This window comes from Mustela nigripes, chromosome 1 (genome assembly GCF_022355385.1).
Source record: "Mustela nigripes isolate SB6536 chromosome 1, MUSNIG.SB6536, whole genome shotgun sequence".
Lineage (NCBI taxonomy): Eukaryota > Metazoa > Chordata > Mammalia > Carnivora > Mustelidae > Mustela > Mustela nigripes.
This window is the reverse complement of record NC_081557.1, coordinates 206,439,338-206,451,369: the sequence shown is the minus strand read 5'-3', so window position 1 is coordinate 206,451,369 and position 12,032 is coordinate 206,439,338. Positions and strand designations below refer to the sequence as shown.

The window sequence follows — 12,032 nt, the reverse complement described above, 5'->3', positions numbered from 1 at the left end:
GAGAGAGGAGGAAGCAGGCTCCCCACTGAGCAGAGAGCCCAATGTGGGGCTCGATCCCAGGACCCCGGGATCATGACCCGAGTCGAAGGCAGAGGCTTTAACCCACTAAGCCACCCAGGCGCCCCCTCCAGTGGACCTTTCAGAGCAGAGAACTATAGCTTCAGAGGAACTCTAAGAGAGTCAAAGCAGAAAAAGCATCCCACGCACGTTGCTGGCTTAAAAATGGAGGCAGCCCCATGTCCAGGAAACAGGATCCCAGTCCTGCAGACCCAAGCAACTGGAGTCTGCCAACAACCTGAATGAGCTTGGGAATGATGTCTTCCAAGGGCCTCCAGAAAGGAAGGTAGCCCAGTCTAAGTGAGCAGAGACTCTAGCCACACTGGACTTCAGACATTAAAAGCATGAGATAATAAGTGGGTGGTTTGTTTTTATTTCCAAGCTGCCAAGTAGGTAATCTGCTTCACAGCCACAGAAGACAATGTCAGCTTTGTGGCAGAAGGTACATCAGCCTTCACCAAACAGCAGTTTCTGGCACTCTGTTCTGATAATCTCTTGTTACATAATTGATCACTCTAAAACTGAATAGGTCAAGGGGCACCTGGGTAGCTCAGTGGGTTAAAACCTCTGCCTTCAGCTCAGGTCATGATCCCAGGGTCCTGGGATCAAGCCCCACATCAGGCTCTCTGCTCGGCGGGAGCCTGATTCATCCTCTCTCTCTGCCTGCCTCTCTGCCTACTTGTGATCTCTGTCTGTCAAATAAATAAATAAAATCTTTAAAAAAAAAAAAAAACACTGAGGGGCGCCTGGGTGGCTCAGTGGATTGGGCCGCTGCCTTCGGCTCAGGTCATGATCTCAGGGTCCTGGGATCGAGTCCCGCATCGGGCTCTCTGCTCAGCAGGGAGCCTGCTTCCCTCTCTCTTTCTCTCTCTCTGGCTGCCTCTCTGTCTACTTGGGATTTCTCTCTGTCAGATAAATAAATAAATCTTTAAAAAAAAAAACTGAATAGGTCAAGAATTTGGAAGATCCAGTTCAACATTTAGGGCTCAGGGTCTGGTGGAATTGCTGTCAAGTGTGGCTAGAGCTGGAGTCATCTCAAATGCTCCTTCACTTCACATATCTGGTGATTGGGCTCAGAAAACTGGAAAGTTGGGGACCCTTGGGCATCTCTGTAACTCTCTATGGTCTGTCCACTGTGGTGGCTCTGGGTAGTTGGATTTTTTTGAGACCTTGGGGCTCTAAAGCTGCATGTCCCAGGAGTCACATAGCACGACCTGAGCCATCCTCTCTTAGGTGGCCACAAAGTCCTATCCAGATTCCAGAAGAGGGGACATAGATCCCTCCTCATGATAGGGAAGGGGCAAGGTTCTGGAAGAGCTCATGGGACTAGAAATACTGTGGTGGCCATCTTCAGAGAATACAGTCCTTCCTCGGGCCACAACAGTTCACACACGCCCCACACCTGGGAAAACCCACACTCAAACTCTTCCTGCCTGAAGAGCCCCAAGTCTTACCACACTGTGTCGGGAGGCCAGGGTCTTGTCATCTGGATCAGAACCAAGGACGGAAGAGGCTCCCTAGGTCAGTTCCTCAGTGCTGCTTCTCCATATGCGGACCTGAGAACTAGTGAGATACTCTATCCACCCCATACACTCCCAGGCCCTGGTGGGACCAGCATCGTCTAGCTGCTACAGACACAACCCAAAAGAAGGCAAGAGGAAGCATATGGTAATCACCAGTCTGCAGCAGTTTCTGCGACGCAGCTGGGCTGTTTCCAGTTCCTCCATCAGGGCCTAGTCTTACTGCCTGGGAACAATTCTCTGTGAATCTGGCTCCAGCCTCCGGACTCTCTACCCCAACCTCTGAATTATCTTTCCTTTCTTCGGAAGATGTAGCTTGGGATTGCAGCTGAGTTTTTCCCGACTGCTTCTTGCTTGCAGAAATTTGGGGTTCTGAGATTCCCTTTTCATTTTGTTTAGTCTCTGTCTCCCTTAATTCAAACTGATATGGTTCCTTTTGAAACACTGCTTCTTATTGATTCATAATTGACTAATATACCCATGAAAGCCATACCCACAAAACTCATTGAGATAAGCCCTTCTCTATCCCAGGATTTTAGTGATATTTGTAAGGACAGTGTTCTTTGGATTCTCAGCAATCCTGCTCTTTGCAAGAGATCTACGAGGCATGTCTTTGAGATCCTCAGCCAGCCTTTTACGTATTTCAAAGGCTCTATGAGGCAACACCATAAGTCCTCCTAAGGTTTTAACAGAGCATTTCTAGTCATGCCTTTGGGTCTCATATTTAAACCATGTTTTCCTGATAGCAACGTGGACTTCATCTCTGTCTAGAGCCCTCCCTTTATGTTAGCATCATCTGCCATCCAGAGAGGCTGGGAATGAGATGCCCAGCAAATCCAGCAAATCCCCACTCTTTTATATGCAACACTTGTTTCTTCCTCTTACATCCTACTACCAACAACTAGAAGAATCCAGGCGACCTTCAACACTGCCTTCACATCTCCTTAGCATGATTATCTAGTCCATTAGGTATATGTTCTCTTTCCACTTTTCTGCAGGTTGCAGGTTCTCTGCTGCTGTGTAACAAAGATCCCTTTCCTCCAGAATCCTTCATGTGGTATAATGTGGTCCACAGCTGGTCATAGCAATGTGATCTTGATTGTAAAATGTGCAACTTTGGGGAACATCACTTTTGCATATGGCAGTGACATTAAAAGTAGCTGTAGTGATGGCTGATTTATATATTATTCTAAAATCTGTCTTATGCTATGACATCCAGAAAAATAGGACAGTTTCAAGGTGAAAATGGGATATGGAAGAAGCTTTGGATGTCCAAAGGGAATGAGTACCACTTCCTGAAGAAGATACTCCAGGCCCAAGTTTCTAAAGTTTGTCTTTTTTGTTTTTTAAATAGGCTCCATGCCCAGCGTGGGGCATGAACTCACAACCCTGAGATCACTACAGAGCCAGCCAGGCACCCCTGGCCCGAGTTTCTAAAGAAAAATACCCAGGGATGCCTGGGTGGCTCAGTCAGTTAAAAGCGTCTGCTTTTAGCTCAGGTCATGACCTCAGGGTCCTTGGAGGGAGACACGCACTGGACTTTCTTTGCTCAGTGGGGAGTCTCCTTCTTCCTCTCCCTCTGCCCCTCCCCCCCATTCGTGCTTGCTTGAGAAGGAGAGCGCGCACAAGCAGGGGGAGCAGCAGGCAGAGGGAGAGGAGAAGCACGTTCCCCGCTGAGCAAGGATGCCTCTGTGAAGAGCCACCGCCCGCGAGCCCAGAGCCAGCGGGGGCTGGAGGGCGGCCAGGGCGCGTCCCGAAGCCCGACGCCGAGCTCGCCACCTCGGTTTCTCGCGGCCCAGAGGGATGCTAGCAGGGCCCACCAAGCCGGTGACTTGGGAATCAGAACGTTAGGTAGCTCGAGCAACCGGCAGTAAGCGCCAGCCAGGGAACAGGACACAACCCACACCAGCGCAGGCAGGGCGAGGTCCGCACGTACTGACGGCGCCGGGCGCGGGGCTGGCGCGGCGCGGCCGCAAGGGAGCCCCGCCGTGTCGTAAAAGGGCCGTACGTGAGCGGCGCAGCTCGGGAGGACGGTGGGGTCTCATCTCGGACGCCGTGTCGGCGGTGCGGAGTGGGGCCAACCTGTTGCTCGTCACGGCGAGCTCGGCCCACGGGTTAGCGTTCGCTGCCAGCCGGCCGGCCTCTCAGAGGCGGTGACCGGGCCGCGGGGGCGGCGCGATGCGAACCGCGGAAGCGGACGAGGGGCAGGAGCCCGAGAGGCCTTGTGACCGCACCCCAAGCCCCGCGCGCCCGGAGGTCGCCGCCCTCGAGCGCGCGCGCGTGCGCGCGCACCTGCGGGCCCGCCGGACGCTGCTGGAGGTGGCGAACCTGCTGGACGAGCTGCAGAGCGAGGTGGACACCTCGGCCGAGGGTGTCCGGGGCCCCGGCCGCTGCGCGGCCGGCGAAGCGGAGGAGCGGGTGCTGCAGCTGTGCGAGAAGGCGGAGAGGAAGGCCGCCGAGGCCGCGCTGGTGGGGCGGAGGATCGTAGAGCTCCACCGGCAGATAGACCGCTGCGGGTGCTCCTGAAGGATGCGGGGGCGGGTACGTGCCGGGCGCCGGGGGTCGTCGGGGGGCGGTGCGCTGGACGGGGATTCGTGACGCCCTGCCTTGTCACGCCCCGCTGGGCGGAGGGAGAGGGGAGTGAGCAGACACAGGGTGGCGCTCTTAGGTTGGGAATTAGAAGCAAGTGGTTTGTACGTGGCTGTGAAGGTAACAGGTGCACAGGGTGCGTGAGACAGAAGTGCAGGACGGGAATCCTACGTGCTGAGAATGGAGCGTTGCCCATGACCTAGCTACTAGCGGTAGCATTTTGCACGGGTGGTTGGGTCTGTTTGACTTCAGGATATGAGAGTCTTAGGATTTAAATTGTGGTGGTTAATTTCCCCACTTGTATGCCAGCTTATCTGCCGATGGACTCCGTTCCGCTGGTAAAGAGGACGGACTGGAGAGGCTGAAACCGAGAGCGTTTTCTCTCCCATGCTGTTCTTACATTTTCACCATGTTAAATACTAAATGTCCAGTATCATTCTGGGGAGAGGATTTCAGTATTATGTGTGCGGATATGATTACGATTATTAGGTGCATTGAGTTTTGAGAAGACCGCTTTTAGATAAATACTGTTACCTAAGGGAATAGGGCTTAGGTTGTAAGCTGTTTTATGGTCATATTCGTTATTGTGATTTTATTCTGTTAATGTGAAGTTCCGAAGTATACTCTTGTGCTTTGCTGCTTTTTTTTTTTTTTTTTTTTTATGCTTCCTGGAATCTGGGGATGCCTGGAAGAGGCTTGAGGTCAGAGTTCTGCAAGACAGAAGACATTGCCTGGCTGCAGCTGCTGAAAGGAGAGCCCAGACCGGCCAAGGATGTGGATGCCGCTGCTTTGGATCAGATTGAGAAGCCCCTGGAGGGTTGTTGGGCATGGAGAGCGGTGGGGTCTGCATTTTCACATTCTGTAGTCTGTCAGATCAAAGGAGGAGAGTTGTGTTCTTTTCATTTTTGTTTGCTTGTTTCTTTTTTTCAGAAATGTAGTTTTTCTGTGGCATGTTAACTGGTGCACATCTTGTAACCTGTCTGGTGAGTAACCTAGAATAAGGGATGAGTTCTAGGTACTGTGTGTATTGGCTGACTTTGGGGCACACTTTTTTTATGTAATCATGCATTTCAGGAGCTTCTCTGCCACAGCTGCCTGTGACATGTGCATGGCCTGGAGGGTTTGGGGAGGGGAGCATGGGTCTGACCCTGGCAGGCCCCAGAATGATAGCAGGTAGCTTCTTCCAGGCTGAGATGATATCCAGCCTTGGTCCTCACAGGCTGAGACCAGAGCTCTAGCTTTCTTTGATAATGTTCAGTTACCTGGAAAAACAAATGCTGAAAGCCAGTTTTTAGAACCCTTGTGCAAATAACCAAAGCCATTGACTTGGCTAAGAAAAGGTGAGAGGAATAAATTCTTTTCAGAGTAAAAATTTCTCTTTGATTGTCATTATTGTCAAATGAATGTCCAGTGGGAATGTGCTCAAAAGCCTTGAGGCCAGAGGAGGGTTTGGTCTGTAGGGACTGTAATAGGAGAGGAGAGAAGACACAGCAGGAAGGAGCCTCAGGAAAGCATTTGGGCTGGCCTCTGCCTTCAGAGCAATTCATTCAGTCACTTAACATTCACCATGACCATGGGCCCCTCCAGAGTCTGCCAAGACACTAGGAATTTACAGGAGAGATGATCCAGTGGGTTAAGACAGCTCTGTTGATGTAAAATCACAGTACAGCACCCCCTGTGCTGGTCTTTGGTTTGCCACATAAGCTGGGTGCCTGCGGAAGGCTGGAGTGCATCGGTGGGCAAAGTGCGACCCTTGGATCTGACATTTGTAAACTTAGAGCAGTGCCCCATCGTGCTAAGGCAGGAAGAAAACTGTATGTGTCAGGTAGTGGTAAGTGCTGTAGAAAAAAGAGAAGGAGTATTGGGGAGGAAGAGGTTGCTGTTTTATATAGGGTAGTTGGGTGACATACCTGATATGGCGACACTGGGGCAAAGAGAGAAGTGTGGAATGAATTGAAGTTGGGGGTGGAGCAAGGGTGAGGTGGGGAGGCAGGGCACAAGCAGCTGGGGGTGCTTGGGGTAGTGGTCCCTGCAGGTGCTGGCGGGTGTGTGGACTGCGTTCTGAAGGTGTTGCTAAGGGATGACACTGGTGTGCGAGGATCTAGCTGTGGTCCCGAGGCTCATGGCCTGAGCACCTATTGAGGCTAGCTGTGTTGTTCGTCAAACGGGGACAGTTTTGAAAGGGTAAGATGGTCCTAGTAGTAATCTGGTTTGTGGTCCCAGGCTTGCTGTAGGCAGACAAGGAGATATAGGTACCCTGTGCTTGAACTGCGGTGGGAGCACTAAAGAGGGAGTCCACTGAGCATTGGGGAGTGTGGGAAAGCTTTTCGGACCGAGCGACTCTTAGTCTGGGCCCAGAAGCTTGAGCTCAACCACCTGAACGGCACCCCAGGCACAGGGAATGGGCATCTCGGAACAAACTCTGGAGTCTCTCAGGAGGTCGAAATGGGACATGATAGGGTTTGTGGGTGTCTGCAGGGCACAGAGACGCAGGAAGGGAGGTGGGCATGGTTGTAAAGGTCTGCGTATGACCTGGAAGAGGTTAAACTTGATCCTGTGAGTCCCTGCTTCTGCCTCTGCAGTGTTTGTGCTCCTGGCTGCGCCCGCATGTGCCATCAAGTACTTCGTACCAAGGCGTATGTCGCCGTGTTCGGAATAGGGTTCCCGAATGTGTGACAGGAAAGATACTGTTTAATTTTTTAAATGACCTACCCAGGGCATCTGGGGGGCTCAGTTGGTTAGGCGTCTGCCTTTGGTTCAGGTCATGACCTCAGGGTCCTGGGATTGAGTCCTGCATCAGGCTTGCTTAGTGGGGAGCTTGCTTCTCCCTCTGCCTCCTGCTCTGCCTGCTTGTGCTCTCTCTCTCTCTGGCAAATAAAATATTAAAAACAAAACAATGTGAATAAAATAAAATGACCTACCACTCACTAGAGTCACAACTGGGGCCGCTTCCGGCTCTGTCCCAAGCCCCTAAAGCAGTGCTGTTCAAACTTCAATTGTGGGGGTGCCTGGGTGGCTCAGTGGGTTAATGCCTCTACCTTTGGTTCAGGTCATGATCTCAGGATCCTGGGATCGAGCCCCACATTAGGCTCTCTGCTCAACAGGGAGACAGCTTCTTCCTCTCTCTGCCTGCCTCTGCCTACTTGTGATCTCTGTCTGTCAGATAAATAAATAAAATCTTAAAAAAAAAAACAAAAAACAAAGGGCACCTGGGTGGCTCAGTGGGTTAAGCCGCTGCCTTCGGCTCAGGTCATGATCTCAGGGTCCTGGGATCGAGTCCCTCATCGGCCTCTCTGCTCGGCAGGGAGCCTGCTTCCCTCTCTTTCTCTCTCTCTGCCTGCCTCTCCATCTACTTGTGATCTCTCTCTGTCAAATAAATAAATAAAATCTTTAAAAAACAAACAAAAAAAAAACTTCAAGTGTGTTGGAACTCATGGGATCTTAACAAAATGCAGGGTCCGATCCTGTGGTTAAGGACCTGAAATTGTGCATTTCTAACAAGTGCCCCACCCCACCCCATGCCTGTGCTGCTGGTCAAGGGACCGCATTTTGAGTAGGTTAAGGAGGATTCGATGGTGAGCCATGGAAAGGTTTGAGCAGGAAGACAATACCTTATGTTTGGGGTTTAGGAAATAGGCATGTGGTTGTGGGAGATGGGTGAAGCGGGGCTGTGAGTGAAGTTAGAGACCCCGTTGCTGGGATTGTACAGAGGGGAACTGGGGACCTGGCTCACCTCCCTGCCTCCACTTCCTCTGGCAGCTCGGGAGTTTGTCATTGTGGGAATTGCAGCAGCCGATACTCCGTCCCACCAGCACCCGAGTCTGTAGTCCTTTGCTAGAAGGGTGCCTGTAGAGAACATAGAAATCATTTTATGTGGTCTTTGAACTAAAATATAATTGACATCACAGCGGGGGGAGAAAGGTTCCTGTTCAGCCACAAATGATGCCAGGAGTGCTATGTGTGCAGCCGGGCAGGGCCGGGTTGTCAGGGATGAGGACTGCATAACCCCTCCCAGGACCCCCAGCCTCCAAGGCCGATGTCCTGGCTGTCCCCTCAGGCAAGACCGTGGGTGACTGCAGTAGTGTCAGATGGAGACGGCCAGGGGTGAAAATGGGAGGGGGAATTCTTGGGGAGTCCCTGTCTGAGTGTGTTGTCCCTATTAAGGCAAATGTGCTTTTATTTCCATTTTTTAAATCTGCTTCCTTTTCTAACCAGTGGTAGTTGGTATCAATACCTTTGCTTGCATTGAACTCATGAGGAATAAAGTCAGTCTCTAGGATGTGAATGGTATGGAAAGGTCCAACCCTAAAATCACTCAAGGGACCAAAAGTGCAGTGTGCCTGGATCCAGTTTTTTGTTTTTTGTTTTTTAAGATTTTATTTATTTATTTGACAGAGATCACAAGTAGGGAGGGAGGCAGACAGAGAGAGGAGGAAGCAGGCTCTCCGCAGAGCGGAGAGCCCGATTTGGGGCTCAATCCCAGGACTCTGGGATCATGACCTGAGCCAAAGGCAGAGGCTTTAACCCACTGAGCCACCTAGGCGCCCCTGGATCCAGCTTTTGCTGTCCCACAGCCAAGTTCCTATAGCCTGTCCAGTGACAGTGCTTTGGATGTGTGGAATGAGAAAATAAAAGGCTGTATTAGAAAAATCTATTTGGGGGGCACCTGGGTGGCTCAGAGTGGGTTGAACCTCTGCCTTCGGTTCAGATCATGATCTCAGGGTCTTGGGATCAAGCCCCACATCGGGCTCTGCTCAGTGGGGAGCCTGCTTCCCCTTCTCTCTCTGCCTGCCTCTCTGCCTACTTGTGAGCTCTCTCTCTGTCAAATAAATAAATAAAATCTTAAAAAAAGAAAGAAAAGAAAAAAGAAAAATCTACTTGGGGGGCTGCCTGGGTGGCTCAGTGGGTTAGGCCTCTGCCTTCAGCTCAGGTCATGATCTCAGGGTCCTGGGATCGAGCCCCGCATCGGCCTCTCTGCTAGGCGGGGAGCCTGCTTCCTCCTCCCCCCCCCCACCTGCCCTCTCTCTCTTCTTGTGATCTCTCTCTGTCAAATAAAATCTTTAAAAAAAATCTACTTGGGGTTTGCCCCTTCATGTCATTATCTAATTTTCCCAAATTTGAGAGGTCATTTTATCGTCCTCATTGTTTAGGTGAGGACATGGTGGGTGCGGTGTCCCCAGGAACTCACCCAGGAGAAGAAGCTGGCTCTGTGGCTCCGGCCGACTGCCTGGGCCTCCAGAAGATGACAGTTTTGCACTCTTGTCTTTGAGCTTCCTTGGGGCTTGACATTCCAGTTGTCTCCAATTCATGTCAAGTAACCACTCAGCCCTTAGACAATTTCAGTGCTGGCCCTCAAGGCAAGGTGCATCAGGCCTTTTCCTAGGCTCAGGGAATTCAGGGGGAGCTCCGACTATGCCGGGACTTACAAGAGGGTCCTCTTTGTAGACTGAGTCTGCTTAGACAGTGGAAGATCTCTGGGTTCCAGACAGGCCCTGAGACACTCTCCCCCACTGGGGAAAGGTACCAAGAGATGAACTCCATCTTCAATCTTCATCCCTATGGTCATCTGGCAACACCCACAATGCAATACTTGGGCAGTCAAGGGCGTCCTGAGCCAGGGTTGGGGCGCCCTGTCTGGTCATTTACTCTGTATCCTCTAAGTCCCACATGCCCACCCACACTCCGTAGCTCCACAGGCAGAGGTGTGTGGTATGCATTTTACACACCTACACCCCGCGGCACAGAGAAGGATGGATGAGGAGTTCTTTTAATGTGCTCCCATAAAACCCCTGCCTGACAAAGCAGGCCTCTTAGGGGCTCGATTGAGGGATCAGTGAGGGTGAGGCTTGTAGAACACCCTCTGCTGGCAGACTGTCAGGGTTTCCCTGGAGTTCTGTGGGTTCTTTGGGCGGTTGGATGCTCTGCGAATAAGTGCATTGGTGCTTTTATCCCTTTGTAGCAATACTCTGTCAGTAACTGTTTCTTTCCTTTTTTTTTTTTTTTAATATTTTATTTATTTGAGAGAGTGTGTGAGCACAATCAGGGTGAGCAGCAGAGGGAGAGGGAGAAGCAGACTCCCCACTGAGCAGGGAGCCCAATGTGGGACTCGATCCCAGGACTCCAGGATCACGACCCAAGCTAAAGGTAGACACCCAAGAACTGAGTAACCATTTCTGTCTGCTGTTGTAAGCTACCCTAGCTTGCTGTGGGTCACTCTTTGCCTTGGGATTGTTTACCATTTTATTTTCAATCTTTCTGTGTCCTTAACATTTTTTAAAACATTTTATTTATTTATATGACAGAGGGCACAAAAGGGGGGAACATCCTGCAGAAGGAGAGAGAGAAGCAGGCTTCCCACCAACCAGGAAGCCTGAGGCAGGACTCAATCCCAGGACCCTGGGATCAGGACCTGAGTTGAAGGCAGATGCTTAACCCACTGAGCCACCCAGGCACCCCTGTGTCCTTACATTTTTTTAAGGATGTTTTTTGTAAGCCGTGTGTGTCTTGATTTTGTTTGGTTCAGATTCTTTCATCCGGGTCAACAATCTTTGTCTTTTGGCTTGAGAATCACACCCTCATACATTTATTATAATTGCTAATATATTGAGATTTATTTTTACCATCTTATTTTGACCTGTTCCACTTTTCTCATTTCTTTTCTTGCCTTACTATGGACTAAGATTTTTTTTTTTTTTAAGATTTTATTTATTTGACAGGAGATCACAAGAAGGCAGAGAGGCAAGCAGAGAGAGAGAGAGAGAGGAGGAAGATCCCAGGACCCTGAGATCATGACCCGAGCTGAAGGCAGAGGCTCAACCCACTGAGCCACCCAGGCAGCCCTGGACTAAGATTTTTTGAATTTATTCTTCCTCTGCCCCACCCCCTGCCTTACTGGCTTAAAACTCATATACCTGGGGTAGCTGGGTGGCTTAGTCAGCTAAGCATCTGCCTTCAACTCAGGTCATGATCTCGGGGTCGTGGGTTCGAGCACTGCATTGGGCTCCCTGATCAGCAGCGAATCTGCTGCTCCCTCTCCCTCTTCTCTGTGATCTCTCTCTCTTTATCTCTCTCAAAAAATAAGTAAATAAAATCTTAAAAAAAAAAAAAACTCATGTACTCTTTTTCTATTTCTTTAATTATCTTCTTCAAAATCTGTACATGCATAATTAGCTTACCAAAATTAAATTTATTGGCATCTCTATCCTCCTAAAATACACAAGGATCTAGAAACTAATGATATGCTAGGGTTTTTTTAAACACACATTAGAAATAATATTGTTCTATTTAATAATCCATTTTTATTTATATTTACCCTCATATTTACCAATTTCTTTGCTCCTCATTCTTTTCTTGCCTCCAAGGTGGCCAGTCTGCACCCTGGAATTCATATTTTAGAATTGCATTTTGTGAGGAGCAACGATGGTGGACTTACTCGGGTTTTGTGTTTCCTTCTTGGAAGATAGTCTTGCTGGGTGTGTGATTTTAGGTTGACACACATTCTCCCTTGGCACCTTTGAGATAATATTTCAGCACCTTTCTGGCATCTCTTGGAGATTTCAGTTATCACTTGGAACCAAATTCAAGGTCAGCACCATAGACTGCAAAGGGCAGGGTGGGCAGACTTCTACCATTTCACCACTCCAGCCCTTCCCTAGCCAGGGTGAGCATGTGATGGCCCCAGGGCCTTTGCCCAATGCCTCTGAGTAGGACACTTTTTTTTTTTTTTTTTAAAGTACTATATTGGATCAACTTTATTTATTTATTTGACAGAGAGAAATCACAAGTAGATGGAGAAGCAGGCAGAGAGAGAGAGAGGGAAGCAGGCTCCCCGCTGAGCAGAGAGCCCGATGCGGGACTCGATCCCTT

At 50.0% G+C, this 12,032-nt stretch overlaps 1 protein-coding gene across 2 annotated transcripts; it reads left to right on the top strand.

Annotated features, from left to right (window-relative positions):
• The first annotated feature begins 3,219 nt into the window (after positions 1-3,219).
• On the top strand, positions 3,220-5,254 carry MRFAP1L2 (Morf4 family associated protein 1 like 2). Of its 2 annotated transcripts, XR_009400470.1 has the most exons (3): positions 3,220-4,118; positions 4,859-5,003; positions 5,097-5,254. XR_009400470.1 is itself a non-coding variant. In XM_059380486.1 (2 exons), the coding sequence occupies exon 1, from the start codon at positions 3,756-3,758 to the stop codon at positions 4,101-4,103; it is 348 nt and encodes a 115-aa protein (XP_059236469.1). In that variant the 5' UTR covers positions 3,220-3,755; the 3' UTR covers positions 4,104-4,118; positions 4,859-5,068. The 2 variants fall into 2 exon arrangements, 1 of the variants encoding a protein (XP_059236469.1); XM_059380486.1 differs by lacking the exon at positions 5,097-5,254 and having other exon boundaries at positions 4,859-5,068.
• Positions 5,255-12,032: the final 6,778 nt, after the last annotated feature.

Excerpts from the sequence above, each read along its gene's own strand:
- MRFAP1L2 (XM_059380486.1), top strand. The coding sequence starts at position 3,756 with ATGCGAACCGCGGAAGCGGACGAGGGGCAGGAGCCCGAGAGGCCTTGT.